This window comes from Symphalangus syndactylus, chromosome 1 (genome assembly GCF_028878055.3).
Source record: "Symphalangus syndactylus isolate Jambi chromosome 1, NHGRI_mSymSyn1-v2.1_pri, whole genome shotgun sequence".
Classification (NCBI taxonomy): domain Eukaryota; kingdom Metazoa; phylum Chordata; class Mammalia; order Primates; family Hylobatidae; genus Symphalangus; species Symphalangus syndactylus.
In genome coordinates, this window is record NC_072423.2 from 129277040 (window position 1) to 129293783 (window position 16744).

At 42.6% G+C, this 16744-nt stretch overlaps 1 protein-coding gene across 4 annotated transcripts in view; it reads left to right on the plus strand.

Moving 5' to 3' along the window:
• Window positions 1-16744, plus strand: part of OSBPL10 (oxysterol binding protein like 10) — a 346584-nt gene that overhangs the window by 240440 nt on the left and 89400 nt on the right. For all 4 annotated transcript variants that reach the window (XM_055284763.2, XM_055284770.2, XM_055284773.2 and 1 more), the window contains one exon: window positions 10445-10655. In XM_055284763.2, the coding sequence (XP_055140738.1) occupies window positions 10445-10655 (211 nt within the window). The remainder of the gene's footprint in view (window positions 1-10444; window positions 10656-16744) is intronic.

Here is a 16744-nt window from a genome sequence, read left to right on the forward strand (position 1 = left end):
GATGGACCTCTGTAACAAAAGACAGATTAACAACAGAAAAACTGAAATTTAATACATGTACATATCATATGTACAAGAGAGGTACTCAGAGAAATGAGTAACTCTCAAAGAGGTGACAGGCTTCAGGCATAAATATCATCTTCCTCTGAGATTAAGAAGGGTGAGGGGAAGGCAGATTTTGGGGGAGGTATCCAGGAAAAGTACTGTAAACATTAGTAAGTTTTGATATGCAGATTTTTAAGTTTGTGCCTTCTCCATTGATGAGGCTCTATGGTTTAGTCATCCTTATTATATTCCTGGTTCAGGGAATGGAGGCTTGCTTTATAAATGTAAATTTCCCTTACAGAAGGATAACTTCTTTCTTTTCAGAGCTGTTCTGGTGTCTGTAGTTTCTCAAAATAATCCTTATGCCAAAGAGGCATATTTTAGGGAGGCATATTCTGGTCTTCTATAAATATATTTTGGGGTGGTATATTTTTGGTCTTCTACAGCATATTCTATTACACAATTCCAAAAATCTTTCTTCCACTTCACTATTTCCTTTAGCAAAAATTACATGAGAAAAACTGATAGAGATTGTTTTGAAGGAACTTTTGTTCTAAAGCCAAGACCTACTTTGTTTGGAGGTAAAACTCTTATACATGCAATCATTAAAATGAGATTTATGTCTATTGGTGTGGAAAGATGTCTGTGATGTGTGTGTTAGTTTACTAGTGCTGCATTAACAAAGTACCACAGACAAAGTGTGTTAAACAACAGAAATTCATTGTCTCACAGCTGTGGAGGCTGGAAGTCCAAAATCAAGTCATTGGTAGAGTTGGTGCCTTCTGAGCACCATGAGAGAAGGATATGTTGGCTTGTAGATGATCATCTTCTCCCCATGTCTTTACTGCTGGTCTTAAACTCCTGGCCTCAAGTGATCTTTCTGCCTCAGCCTCCCAAAGTGCTGGAATTTACAGGTATGAGCCACTATTCCTGGCCCAAATTTCCCCTTTTTATAAGAACACCAGTTGTACTCGATTAGGGACCACCCTCAAGATCTTATTTATCTTGATTCCCTTTATAGAGACCCAATCTCCAAATAGGGTTATAGTCTAAGATACTGGGAATTAGGACTTCAGCATATGAATTTGGTGAAGGATACATTTCAACCATAACAATGTATTTCCCCCCATTTTATTTTCTTGGAAAAACCTTCATGTTTATTTGATTAAACAAAAATAAAATAAGCTGCATAGGAACAATTTAAAGTTCAAAGAGACACCAACTTTGTTTTAAGGCTGTAGTAGCTGATACAGCATCTCCTTGCTACCTTCTCCAGCCTTCTTTGTGGACCACAGCGATACATTCCGAAGCCTGTTAGCTAACACAGGAGTTTCTGAACACTTTTCCATTGGTTCTTCACCTGCTCATTGCCTACAGCCTGCAGTAGTAACATTTAAGATTTAAAATGTGAAAGCCAAGAGGAGGTTCTCCCCTATTTTAAAAGACGTTGTTATGAAAAATTTCAAATGTAAATACACTAGAGAAGATCATATTGAATTTCCACGTCCCCATCAACAACTTTAGCTACCCCCAAAGCCAATATTGTTTCATCCTTGCTCTTTTACCCCATTGGGTTATTTTGAAGTATGTCCCAAGTGATACATTCTAAAGTGATCAAAGGTTATACAATTGTATATAAGGGGTGATATTTTTAAGATAAAATAATATACCTCTGTGTGTGTACATATAAATTAAAAGAGTCAGAATAATACCAGAATGTTAACAGCACTTGTCTCCAGGAAGTGGAATGACAGGTAACTTTACTTCCTTCTTTATAACTGTTTTTGCTGTCTGATTCTGTTGGGATGGTTGTTGATGGAATGAGCCAGCCTTTTGTAATTGGAAAGCAAAACCAAAAAAGCTGATTTCCAGATGGTGAGAATGGGTGGGCTGAGGGACAGTGGAAAGGAAGAAACCTTCTCATTGTTGTTTTCTGAGGCAGGAGGTAGTTTTTGCTTCTAGAATATATGAAATAAATAAGAGTAAGTCCACAGGAACATGTGTCAGAGTGTAAAGGGCGCTGAAGTGGAGCTGGAGGACTAATGGTGAGTTGTGCCTTGCCAGGAAAGTGAAGCTGTGACTTTGGCACAGTCATTCAGCTTCTCTGAACTCAGGTTTCCTGCCGGCCAAGAGGCAGACTTGACAGACCCATAAGATAAGTTGTGTTATGATCTCACATTTCTTGAGGATCTCAGTAACGGTTTCCTCCTAGGGAGTTTGTAAAGATAAAATTTGCATTTTATGTTTGTGCAATGTGGTGTTACTATTGGGAGTGGTGAGGTAATGACTGTAGAAAAATCAAAGGTGAAGAAATGACAGAAAGGAATCAGTTTTTTGGAACTGCAGAAGGCTTATCTCCCCCCATCTTCAGAAAGTGTCTTTTGAGTGTGTAGGTGCAATTCAGAATTTTGCATTTACCTTTTGCCCTCAAAAGCATGGGCTCGTTTAGAGGCAACACTGAGATTCCTTGATACCAACTCAAACTATGGAAGGACCAGAAAAAGCTTTGGATGTTCTAGGTCTTTGGGTTGTCCTTTCAACCACTCTTTTGTTCCATCCCTCTCATCTCACATGATAAAGGTAGAGTGTCAAGTTGTTGAACTTCAAAATGCCATTAGCCTGTCCTGCCTTCCAGGGGCAAGGGTGGACAGAAAAACCTGGGATCATGGCTTAAGTCACTTAGCGATGGTCAGCCTCAATAATGACACCATGAAGTCCAAAGCAAAGTAAGTGTGAATCCAGAAAGCAGGTAAATATCTAGAAATAATGAATGCATCTCTTCTGCCAATTTTCTGAAAGGGAGAATAGATTCTATCACCAAAAAGATTAGTACAACCTTCCAACTGGCCGGTTAGATGTGCTTATGAAGCAGTCTTCAACTTGGAAGTGGAAATAGGATGTCTACACTTACACACCTTTGAAAGGAAAGCAGTCTATTATGCCGTTAGGCATAAAAAAATGACTTTGGGCCTGAGACTCCCCTCCTACCCAGAGTTGGGGGCAAGGTGCAGCTAGGGGCATGAGCAAGGGTAATCCTGCTCCCATCCTGGAAGGCTGGAAACTCCATTCTTTCGACTAGAGGCACCAGTCAGAGGTCTGGGGAAGCTCTTTCTGTCCCCTTTGGTAACACTAACAGGGACCAGTAGAGGCTCCAGAGACAGGAGATGAACCAAGCAAATCAAAATAGTACCACAATGGCTCTGAAATTAGATTGTCATTGGAACTGCAGCCCATACAAGCAGGCCAGGACCTATGTTCTAAACTTAAACATAAGACTCCCAGCCTACAAAAGAAAAAAATCAAATGGGACCGAGTCCCTTAACATAATAACCAAAATATCTAGGATAGAATTGAAAATCATCAGTCATGTCAAGAACCAGGAGAATCACACCATGAGTGAGAAAAGATCTTATTTGACACCGAAACTGAGAGTGAATAAAAATGTTAGTTTCACTGGAAAACAGCCATGCCCATTTGTTTATTCACTGCCTCTGGCTGCTTTCAAGCTACAGTGGCAGAGTTGAGTAGTTGCCACAGAGAACATACGGTCTGCAAAACCTAAAGTGTTTATTTACTATGTGGCTCTTTACAGAAGTCTGCAGACTCCTGCAGTAAGCTCATTGACGACCTAGTGGTCACTGTTTTTGAGATCCTGCCACCTTCTGTTTACCTTTTGTTTGTTTGTTTGTTTGTTTCCTTTGGTTTATAGTATACAGTGTGATATTCCTTATATTGGTTTCTCCCTTCTCTTTCTGTGTCTTTTTTCCTTTCTTCTTCTCCTTTGTAACGTTGTCATCTGTTTAGCCAGCACCCTTTCCCCACTGGAGCTGGATCCCTCTTCCTTCTGCTCATCTTGTTCGTTATTGTCACCGTCACCCTCTTAGCCCTACCGAAAGAAACGTGTTTGGGGGCCGGGCGCGGTGGCTCACGCTTGTAATCCCAGCACTTTGGGGGGCCGAGGCGGGCGGATCACGAGGTCAGGAGATCGAGACCACGGTGAAACCCCGTCTCTACTAAAAATACAAAAAAAAAAATTAGCCGGGCGTGGTGGCGAGTGCTTGTAGTTCCAGCTACTTGGAGAGGCTGAGGCAGGAGAATGGCGTGAACCCGGGAGGCGGAGCTTGCAGTGAGCCGAGATTGCGCCGCTGCACTCCAGCCTGGGCGACACAGTGAGACTCCGTCTCAAGAAAAAAAAAAAAAAAAAAAAAAAAGAAATGTGTTTTTGGAAGTTCTGTACACTAGATGGGGGTTTTCTTTCTCTGCTCACCAAAACGGGCTTAACTTGGTAGTCAGGAACTGTTTGGGACTGTTCTACACAGGATCGTGTTCGTGGGTATGAGGAGCAGTGTCCCAAGGGGCTCAGGACCTTGCCTAAAGGGAACGCTTGGAGGGCTATCATTTTAGGTGTATGTTGTGCCAGGAGGTGTAGAACAAGAGACATAGGCTGGGAATTATAGGGCGAAGGTAGAATGTCAGGTAGGAAAAGTCAGCAGCTAATGAGAGAAGACAAAATTGTTCAGGTGTGAGGCCAGGACTGACTGTGCCCCAACACTCAGAAGTCTGGAGAAGGGGGTTGCGGATTGGAATGCCAGCTCTCCACATATCAACTTACAATTTGTTAATAAGACAAAGCTGACTTTATTGTTTTCCAATGTGAGGGAGAACACCACCTCCACAGGGCACTGGCTGTGTCTCCAAGCAGGGAATAACTGGAAGTTTGGTATGCAATGTGGAGACTTGATTAGGATTAAGATTAAGCATCAAGATTTAACAGTTCAGGATTAGTGAAAACAGCAAGGCAAGGATTTTGAGGCAAGGCATTCAAAGACTTTTAGAGGGCAGAGTGTTGATGGTTTTTATTAAAGAGTTGATGGACATTTGGGGAAGTTCCTATAATGAATCATCAAACCATTTCTGGGATGGAGTCCCCTGGAAAATTAAAGTAATGTTCATGAGAGTAGTGGAATAGGATAGTAAAGCCATGTTAAGGCAGACAGTAAGCTGTTTGTGTGTGTGTGTTGTTTTGGTTTAAAGATCTATAAAGCGGCTGGGCATGGTGGGTAACGCTTGTAGTCCCAGCACTTTGAGAGGCTGCGGCGGGCGGATCACCTGAGGTCAGGAGTTCGAGACCAGCCTGACCAACATGGAGAAACCCTGTCTCTACTAAAAATACAAAATTAGCCGGGCATGGTGGTGCATACCTGTAATCCCAGCTACTCGGGAGGCTGAGTCAGGAGAATCACTTGAACCCAGGAGGCGAGGTGGAGGTTGCGGTGAGCTGAGGTCAGGCTATTGCACTCCAGCCTGGGCAATAAAGATTGAAACTCCGTCTAAAAAAAAAAAAATCCTTGAAGCACAGCTTTGAAGTTTAGGTGAGGACATTGGCCAAGTGAAAAAGTGCCCACGTTAACCAAGGACTGATCCCCTGACTCAGAGGGGAACTTAGCAGGGACTCAGGAATTCCACCAGACTGAAGAGAAATGCCAAACCAAGTCCATCTTGTATGTGGCATCAAATTGTTCGGTCTCCTTCCAAGCCAGACAGATTGAGTTACTGAAGGCACTGGGGCACCAGTTGAGGCTCTGCCAATAAGACAAGCAGCTTTGGTTTCTTTAGGATTAGGAATGTTTGTTTAGGAGCTGTTGTATGCTGAGCTTTTGGAGAGTAATGGAGGAGTGACTGAAGTTGTCAAATTTGTTGACACCTGACCCATCAGGATTGGACTTTTCAGGTGCCTCTGAAACCTGCACCAGGGTTTACAGCTCAGAAAAATCCGAAGCAGTCAAGACAAATGAGGCCCTTATCTTCTTGCTGTCTACTACAGTCCTTGCTTTAGCCAGATTTAAACCTGTTGAGCTAGATATCACTGGGTTTTGATCTCTCCATCTTCGTTTCAGCTTTTTTGACTTGTGTTTTCTCTTTCTGCAGCCACTGATGCTATTAACTTAACTCCTGTGATTTGATTTTGTGATGCGTGTGTCATCATTTGTACTGTAAGAAACAAGCCATAGAATTTTTATTCCCTCTCTGAGAAGTTTCTTATCTGTGAAGTTCAACTTGACCTATGTTTCATCTCTTTTACAACCTCAGAGCTGATATTTTCAGGTGGTCGTATCTCTGAAATTTAATTTGGGGCTCAGTTTTTATGCCTGTGTTACAACATCACGATGCCCTGATTGTGGAAGCTAAATTCCAGAAAGAAATGAAATTTGTGCTTTTTGTTTGTTTGTTTTTAAACAATCATGGATGATTAATGTTGGTGTGCCTTGGAGGAAGTATTTAGGGTTATAATTTGAAACTTCGTAACTAAAGTAAATGGTTCAACATTTTCTTAAAGGCTGGGAGATGTAGGTGAGTCTGTTTATTGATGGTTGGGCTTTGCTTCTTTGTTAATAAGCTGGTAGGCACCTTGAAGGGGAGAAGGAACCCTCTTTAAGAATTTGCTGTTGGTATTTTTGGTGCATTCAGCCTTTCGGTACCACATTTATCATCTCATATGTGCCCTTAGTTAAAATGAGAGGGAGATGGACATAGCTAAAACTTGTTCTTGGGAAGTCCGATGAAGAGTCTTCATCAGTGCCTCCCAGTCTTAGCAAGTGTTAGAGCAGTAATAACTGTGATGCACAGCTCCAAGGCTAGAAATCCTACATTTCTTTCAGGGTTCAACCAACTTCTTTTGGATTCTGATGAAGCTAACGTAAAGTGAAGATTGGCATCGATTGTGTCATTAAAGACTAGAGTTCTGTTTCACATCTCATGGAAAATGAGAAGAAAACAAATCTTTAGGAGGTGTCTACCATGTGCCAATCACTGTAAAGCTTGTATTATTTTTAGCATTCAGTTTCCCAAGAAGTCAAAAGCCATGAGGTGCCTGGTTACTGATGTGTCTCTAGCAAAGGTAAGTTACTCAAGGGGGCACTGTCAGCATTTTAAATGGCAGCATTCTTTGTTGTACAGGACTGTGCCCCGATTCAAGAGACATTTAGCACTCCTGGGCCCTATGCTTTCAGTGCCACAGTTCTTCCCCAGTCATCGTAACTGCCAAACCCACCCACTACCTTTAAAGGCTACCTGCCCTTGCTATTGGTAATAGGCTCTCAGTAAATACTGATGAATGCTTTTTATTTTTATTTTGTTTGTTTGTTTATTTATGTATGTATTTATTTATTTATTTTGAGACAGGGTCTCATTCTGTTGTCCAGGCTGGAGTGTAGCGGTGTGGTCACAGCCAGCTCACTGCAGCCCCCATCCCCCGGGCTCAAGGGATCCTCCCACCTCAGCCTCCTGAGTAGCTAGGATCACAGGTGTACCACCATGCCTGGCTAACTTTGTTTTTGTTTGTTTGTTTGTTTGTTTTTGATAGGGATGTGGTTTTGTTATGTTGGCCAGGCTGGTCTCAAACTCCTGGCCTCAAGTGATCTGCCCTCCTTGGCCTCCCAGAGTGCTGGGATTACAGGCGTAAGCCACCACGCCTGGCCTGAATGCTTTTTTAGAGAGCTAGTGTGTGGATTCCATCTCCGAGCACATGCATCTGTTGTAATAGAGAAGAATATTCCCTAAGCCGGTTTCATGTTTTTATTACCTAAGATTTTCATAGTATCTTATGTTTATGAAATAATAATTATCCTATACTATATAATTGGAATATAGTTCTTTTTGTTGATTAAAAATGAGTATATACCATATAGTTTATGGCTTGATTTTATTCACCTTTTCTCTTAAGGTGAATAAAATCTTAAGATTATGGCATCATTCATAATAATAAAAACATAATGCATCATGTTTCATCATGATTTCTTCTTTCTTTTCAGTACATTTTTCTAAGACAGGATTTTATGGGAGGAATTTACAGAAATGCTGACTACGAATAGCTCGAAACCCATTTCTCCCTGTTAGCATTTATACATGTAAATGTCAGAGAATACATAGACATTTTATCTTGTTTGAAGTTAAATTTAACTAGTTGGCAGTATTTCTTGGCAAACTGATAATGGAGGTATTATCCATTACTAAATCTTCAGCCATGTTATATTCATCAAGTATTCTGTAGACTGTCATAAATGGATTCTCTTGCACTTCAGTGAGATGGGGGAGACTTGGATTCATTCATTCAGTAGGTAGGTACTTACAGTACTTGGGATACATCAGCAAACAACACAGATAATGATTCCTGCTTGCACACTAGCATAAATGAATATAATAAGGAAATTACAAGTTAGTTTGGAAGGAGGTAAATGCTGTGGAGAATAATAAGGTTGGTAAGAAAGATAGGTGTGCCTGGGGTTGGGCTGGAGGTGCAATTTTTTTTTTTTTGGAGATTGAGTCTTGCTCTATCGCCCAGGCTGGAGTGCAGTGGTGTGATCTCAGCTTACTGCAACTTTCGCCTCCTGGGTTAAAGTGATTCTCCTACCTCAGCCTCCCGAGTAGGTGGGATTACAGGTGCCTGCCATCACACCTGGCTTATTTTTGTGTTTTTTTAGTAGAGACGGGGTTTCACAACATTGGCAAGGCTGGTTTCGAACTCCTGACCTCAAGTGATCCACCCGCCTTAGCCTCCCAAAGTGTTGCGATTACAGGCGTGAGCCACCATGCCTGGCCTGGAGGTGCAATTTTAGATGAAGTGGTTTGGGAAGATTTCTCAAGAAGGTGACTTTTATTATTTTATTTTATTTTATTTATTTATTTTTGAGATGGCGTCTCACTCTGTCACCCAGGCTGGGGCACAGTGGTGCCATCTCGGCTCACTGCAACCTCTGCCTTCTGGATTCAAGTGATTCTCCTCCCTCAGCCTCCTGAGTAGCTGGGACTACAGGTGCCCACCATCACTGCTGGCTAGGTTTTGTATTTTTAGTAGAGATGAGGTTTCACCATGTTGGCCAGGCTGGTCTCGAACTCCTGACCTCAGGTGTTCCACCCGCCTCCCTAAGTGCTGGGATTACAGGCATGAGCCACCGCACCCAGCTAAAAAGGTGACTTTTAAACAAAGACCTGGAGAAGAAATGAGTACTTATAGAACTCTCCTTATTTCTAGGTACTGTTTTAGGAGCCAGAATGGCTAGGTAGATCCTCTGTAATCTGCAAAAAACAATTTGCATGGCCAGATTATGGATGTGTACACTAAGATGAGAACGCTCAAACCACATCTGTGGAACATGTCTATTAACGTTAATCTTTTTTAAAAACATCGTTTTGAAGTAATCGCCGATAGCAGGTATTTGTTTCAAAAGGAAAGAGAAAAAAGGCTGAGCAAAAAAGAAATGAGCTTTGTGTCCAAGTCCAGCAGTCCTTACAGAATTATTGCCTCTTCCCACTGGTGACATCATGGTGACAAGGATCCTCCAGGGATGACAGTGACAAAGTAGGAAATGTTGCTTCAAATGAAAACAGCTTTTGTGGAGAAGATTAAAAAACAGCAGACCAGAGAACAGGAATTTACTCCTGCTTCTGATGTCAATGGGCTTTGTGACCTTGGGTGGGTTGCTCGAGCTCCTCCACTTCTTAGACCCACTAATTATTTGTTAGACATGGTGCCTAAGCACTTTATGTACATCATCCTGTTTAATGGGATGTTATAAAACATGAGGAGGATGAACTTCACAAGATAACCATTAAAGTCCTTTTCTAGATCTTGTGTTCCTTTCTTTTTGATTTGCTAGTTCAAAGACATAATTAGACTACTGTTTGTCTTATGATAAGCTTATGAATTGAAGCCAGGCCACATGACATGATTATTTGTCGTAGCTTAAGCCATGGAGTAGGGCTGGGTCTAGAATTTCTGGTTTTTCTCTTCCTGACATCTCTCCTGCTGTTAAGAAGGTCATGTCCTGTTAAGCATTTTTTTTTTTTTTTTTTTTTTTTTTTTTTTTGCAAGTGAGCGAAGGGGGCTTAGCACTGGTTTCATTGTGATTTCCTTTGTACAAACACCAGCCCCAGATTTCCCTTCCACTTCGTGAACTCTGAACAGGACTAGCAAAGAGTTAAGGATTGCAGGAGGAAAAGCAAGGAGGAAGCCTTGCCCTGAGGGAAAGCCACAGCGCACCTGCTGCCTCAGATAACCTTCCAGAGAAGAAGAACTCTGAAGGTGGTTGCAAGGACTGCTTTCAATGTATTTATTATTCTTACCTCCAGAAGATCTGTAAAATTACACCCAGGTGGCCCTAATGGCCCCTTTTAGCTTTAAAGTTCAAAAATTCTCTTTTGATGAGAGTGCCTTTGGATAAATTTGCCTTGACAGATTTCACCCAGGATTGAGTATTTATCAAAAGATGAATGTGCACCAAACACACTGAGTTGACCCTCACCTAGTTTTACCCACTTTGGTGGTTTATCTGCCGCCTCCCCAGCCAGTCGAAAGAAGAACTTCTGCCCCTCACCTCCTTACTGTCTTCTTGTTTTGTAGATGATGAACCAAGTGGAAGGGCAGCAGAAGAACCTTGTGCACGCCATTGAGTCCCTGCCAGGGTCGGGCCCCCTCACCGCCTTGGACCAGGACCTGCTGCTCCTGAAAGCTACCTCTGCTGCCACCCTCAGCTGCCTTGGGGAGTGCCTCAACTTGTTACAGCAGAGCGTGCACCAGGCGGGCCAGCCCAGCCAGAAGCCGGGACCCTCGGGTAAGACCCCCAGGGGCTTGTCCATGTTTGGGATGAGTACACACACTGTGTGTGTGTGGGTCCCACTGTCTTCCTTCTTGAATTCCATCCATTTCTCTACGATCCTTCCATCTATCCTTATATCCAAGTATTTCTACTGCCCTCCGTCTCTACTGTTTGGGATATATTTTTTTGTTACAAGTTACAAAGGTAACATTTTATGAAAAATGTAATTCTGCTTTCATCTCTCCTGCACTTCCTCTACTGTTGGAGATATATTTTTATTTTAGAGGTTAAAAATGTAACATTTTATGAAAAATGTAACTAACATATTTACATAAATACTATGGAACACCTTTCAGACTTGCTGGCATCACATTATAAGTCTCATTCCACTCATGACGTTTGCACTCAGCATTCTGTGTTTTTTTTTTTTGATTTGAAGATTCATTTAATTCCATTCAGTGGGTACCTTAAAATGACAAAATGGACATGGAACCTTTCAACTGTAAATAAAAGCAGAGAAGATAGTAAAGAAACCCTATGGGTCCATTAATGAGCTTTGGCAATTTTTAACATTTTGCCAATTCTCCCACTTTCTTTTTTTTGAGTCACAGTCTCATTTTGTTGCCCAGGCTGGAGTGCAGTGGCACAATCTTGGCTCACTACAGCCTCTGCCTCCTGGGTTCAAGAGATTCTCCTGCCTCAGTCTCCCAAATAGCGCCCTCCACCATGCCCGAATTTTATGTTTTCAGTAGAGACGGGGTTTCACCATGTTGGTCAGGCTGGTCCAGAACTCCTGACCTTAGGTGATCCACCTGTCTCAGCCGCCCAGAATGCTGGGATTACAGGTGTGAGCCACTGTGCCTGGCCCCACTTCTTATTTTTATTTTTGGCTTGAATATTTTAAGGCAAAAGCTCCCCATTCTATCTTTTCTTTTTTTTTTTTAATTAAGTTTTAGGGTACATGTGCACAACGTGCAGGTTCGTTACATATGTATTCATGTGCCATGTTGGTGTGCTGCACCCGTTAACTGGTCATTTAGCATTAGGTATATCTCCTAATGCTGTCCCTCCCGCCCTCCCCCCACCCCACAACAGTCCCAGGTGTGTGATGTTCCCCTTCCTGTGTCCACGTGTTCTCATTGTTCAGTTCCCACCTATGAGTGAGAACATGCGGTGTTTGGCTTTTTGTCCTTGCGATAGTTTGCTGAGAATGATGATTTCTTTTTTTTTTTTTTTTTTTTTTTTGAGGTGGAGTTTTTGCTCTTGTTGCCCAGGCTGGAGTGCAATGGTGCAATCTTGGCTCACTGCATCCTCTGCCTCCTAGGTTCAAGCGATTCTTCTGCCTCAGCCTCTGGAGTAGCTGGAATTACAGGCATGCACCACCACACCCGGCTAATTTTGTATTTTTAGTAGAGACGGGGTTTCTCCACGTTGTTCAGGCTGGTCTTGAACTCCCAACCTCAGGTGATCCTCCCGCCTCAGCCTCCCAAAGTGCTGGGATTACAGGCCTCAGCATTCTGTTTTTAAGATCCATTGGCATGCAGCATCTGGTCCATTATTTCTGTGGTGTTGGGGCCACCACATTATACCCAGCGACTCTCGGATGACAGACAACGCACATTGCCTCCAGCTCTCTGCCCTACTCACCTCGCTGCAGTAAACGTCCTCATGCCTGTCCCCTCATGAGGCTACCTCTAGAATACACACGAGGAGTATTTCTAGTTCTTAATCAAGAAGCCAGAGATAATAATGCATTCCCTTGAGATGCCTCAGTCCTTTTGGAGGAGGGTTTAATCAGTGAGCAGATATAAAGATATTTGTGAAGATTAAGATAGAGGTAAAAATAGCTTAAGACTGGTTGTGTCACATATAATTAGAAAGTATTATAATTAACAGAATAACAGCAGACTTATTGTGCTTTGTTGCCCAGGGGTCACTTAATTAATGAAGGAATGAGGCAAGTTAGGTGATGGGAAGTAAAGCCAGACTATGAGTGATAGTCTTTATATTTCATGCTTTCCCCACCTGCCCTTTGCCCTTTGTTTCACTAAAGCATGAAAGGGACAGTTGGTTTTTCAGAGTAGATTGTGTGGGGGTAATTTGGTTTTCTTTTTGTAAAACCCACCATCATTTACTGAACTTGGCCTTTGCTACATGATTTCTGAAATCTTTACAGAGTAGGTATGGTTATGCCCATCGCTCAGATGATATGCTGGAACACAGAATGATTAAACGCCTTGCCCAAGACCACCCAGCTGAGTGGCAGAACGAGGGCAGAACCGGGCTCTTGCTGCCGTGGCAGGCGTCTTCCCGGCCTGGGGTTCTTTGTTCGATCCAGAACAACCACTCAGTGGGCTCAGTCCCCCACACCGAGGCCGGGAACAGTGTCTTGTGAGCATTATAATTCCCGGGAACAGTGTCTTGTGAGCATTATAATTCCCGGGAACAGTGTCTTGTGAGCATTATAATTCCCGGGAACAGTGTCTTGTGAGCATTATAATTCTCTCGGGGCAGATGTATATGTGTTTTTAAAAAATAATTTCAGACTTAAGTTGCAAGAATAGTATGAAAAATGCTCATATATCCCTCTTCAAATTCCCCAAACAGTAACATGTTATGATGTTTGCTTCATCTTTTCCTTATATTTACGTATTATAATTTTCTAACCACTTAAGAGTAGGTTGCAGACATGATGTCCCTTTATTAAATACTTCAGTGTGTATTTCTTTTAAAAAAAGGACACTCTCCTCTAAAGATAGCACAATGATCGAAATCACTAAATTAATGAGTATAGTCCTCTTCGATGGTTATCCCGTTGATAGCCTTTATAGCAAAATAAAACAATTTGGGTGCAGAATCCAGTCTAGGAGATTTGCGCGTATTCAAGCTGGAGCAAAGGCACCCAAACCTGCTTTTCTACCTTTCCTCTTGCTTCTCAGCTTTAAGAATGAATCTCAAGTGCAGAAGCTCAATGAGGCTTTTGACATTTTCTGATCTGGAAGGAGCCTCAGTGACCCCCACTGAGGCCTGGGCACAAATTTGGAGTGAGACTGGAGACTTTTCAAAGTTTCTGTGGTCTCTTTGGCCCTGTATTGTAACCTGCAGCTTCTGCAACGTAATAGGCTCGTTCCGAGAATCTTTCACTGGTAAATACAAGCTCGAATCATTTTCTTATTCCTAAAATTAATCCCTCTTGAAAAAAATATTTCTTCAGGGCTTCCTAGAAAATTCGTTTTTTTTTTCTTCCTAATTTTCAGTGGCTCTTTGGCATTTTTAAGGGCCCAGAGGAACAAAGCTCAAATGGATGCATTTCGGAGGTGGTGACAGGTTGAAATGGAAATTATTGGGAAAAGGGGAGACCAAGAAGTGTCCCTGAAATTATGTCACATCAGGTGCTACCTCCTTCATGTCCTCCCTGTGCTCTCTCTCCCACCTTTGACTGTCACTTGCCCACTCTCCTTCTTTTCTTTCTTTCCTTTTTTTTTTTTTTGAGACGGAGTCTCACTCTGTCACCCAGGGTGGAGTGCAGTGACACGATCTCGGCTCACTGCAACCTCTGCTTCCCAGGTTCAGGCAGTTCACCTGCCTCAGCTTCCCGAGTAGCTGGGATTACAGGTACCCATCACGCCTGGCTAATTTTTGTACTTTTAGTAAGGACTGGATTTCTCCATGTTGCCCAGGCTGGTCTCAAACTCCTGACCTCAGGTGATCCATCGGCCTTGGCCTCCCAAAGTGCTGGGATTACAGGCATGAGCCACCACGCCTGGCTAGCCCACTCTCCTTCTTTTGGGCTGTTTTCATCAAGAAACTTAGCTGAAAGTTGGAGAATAGAGCATGAAGCATCACGATGACTACTTTGTTTCCTTGTCATCTTACCCTTTTTACATGTCATATTCCATGTAACACAGCCCCTGAAGTTTTAAAACAACCTACTATGTGTCTTAAATCTACGCTACACATTGGGGGAAAATAGAATTACTTCTTGCAGGAAAAACATCATAGTTGCCTGCAGTTAAAATAGAATTCCAGAATCTCAAGCTAGTGGGATAAGAGAATAGAGAAGATGTTGGCCCTGGGAATGCTGCCACAAAATGTGTTTGTTTAGACACTTGGGGCTCTCAGGGTTGATAGTTGCTATAGCAGCTGCCTGACACACATTGATAAAAATATAATGGTTATGTCTAAGAAGTGCCAGGTTGGGCTGATGGAAATCAAAATCTCATTAAAGTGAAACTCTGGCATGGTTCCATTTCAGTGTTCAATGGGCAGGAAGGCCTATCTTACCTGAAGCATACCAAATACCCATACAGATTGTTCCTGCCTGATGGCTCTTTGCCTTCTGATCCTTGCACTGTTTGTTTTTTTCCTTCTGTCCCTTTTCTGAATAAAAAATGATTTATGATCTTGTGTATTTCATCTTGTATAGCATTTAATTGTGTCTTCTGGGCTATATGTTTGCTTTGGAGCCTTTGTCTCCAAATGTTGCTCATTACGCTGTTTTTGTTTCAAACACACTGAGCAACCAGACTGAAATCTGAGAATACTTCAGTATTCATCTGCCTCCTATCTATTCATTTGGGCTCCCAGACCTGTTTCTGATGTTATTATCTCCAAGATATACTGGGTCTGCAGTGCTTTACTTAACTTCCATTTATGGAGAGGTGTGTAATTAAAATTAAGAAAGTAATTTGGCCAGGCATGGTGGCTCACACCTGTAATCTCAGCACTTTGGGAGGCCGGGGCGGGTGGATCACTTGAGGACAGGAGTTTGACCAGCCTTACCAACATGATGAAACCCCGTCTCTACTAAAAATACAAAAATTATCCGAGTGTGGTGGCAGGCACCTGTAATCTCAGCTACTCAAGAGGCTGAGACAGGAGATTCGCTTGAACCCTGGAGGCGGAGGTTGCAGTGAGCCGAGATTGCACCACTGCACTCCACCCTGGGGGACAGAGCAACATTCTGTCTAAAAAACAAAAAAAAAACTAACGTGGCTTTTCAGTCAAGACTTAAATTACGCAGTTCTTTTACCATTCCTGGTGGCTCCTAAATCTACTTCAGCAGCTTGATGGAGGCAAACAGTTGCTGGACTGGGGACTGGGTATCTGTTTTCTGTAGCCTAGATGTGTGCCTTCCCCGTGCTATGGGGAAGAGGCAGGCAGAACCACGCTCAGAGCTGGAAAAGGTTGTGCTCTTTGGGAGCCTGGGCTTTAGGTGGGTTTCAAGTGTGGGAGGGGAACTGGGCCTAGAAAGTGATTCGAGGGTACAGAGTACACTGCCCTCCGTGCTTCTGGTTGGTTTGCTGTTTGCTTGCAAGCCTTAATCTAGGTAACATGGTTTGAGTTCGGGCAGATGCCTGTAACTAGACAAGCTCATTCGAGTGCCAGGTAAGAGCTGCACATTAACAGCATGATGGTGTAAACAGGCTTGGGGAAGGACACTGGAGTCATAGCTGCCAGAGCAAGTGACAATGGAGCCTTGGCAGAATGCAGTAGATGACACAGGTGCCCGTGAGCACAAATGAGGACAAAAGATCAAGAGAATATATTTGAGAGGAGAACCAGAGCAGAATTTCATATACTTTCCTAAACTCATCCTTGCAATAACTCTTCATCCTCTTAAAAGATTTGTGGGGAGTGTCAGTTAATAAGCCGGTTGCATTGGTCTACCCATTTTGGGGTTTGGCCAAAAGGGCCAAATAAGTGAGACTGTTGTAAGGACCCTTGGCTCTTCTGGCGGTTTGCCTTCTTCCTTTTGCGGTGCTTTACTTTTTTCTGGAGACCTCTTCAGACTTGCATTTTTCATCTCTTTTCCACCACTCAGGAACTTCCTTTGCTTTCTTTGTCTCTTACACTTTCTTTCCTGACACCTACTGGTTTTGGTGAAGCTTTGCCCCACTTATAGTCACCTTTCTTTATTTTATGATTAAAAGCTAAGATAGAAATGTGATAATTCAGTAAATAGATGTGTTAGTTCGTTTTCATAAGACTGGGCAATTTACAAAAGAAAGGGGTTTATTGGACTTACAGTTCCACATGGCTGAGGAGGGCCCACAATTATGGCAGAAGGTGAAGAGAGAGCTTGTGCAGAGAAACTCCTGTTT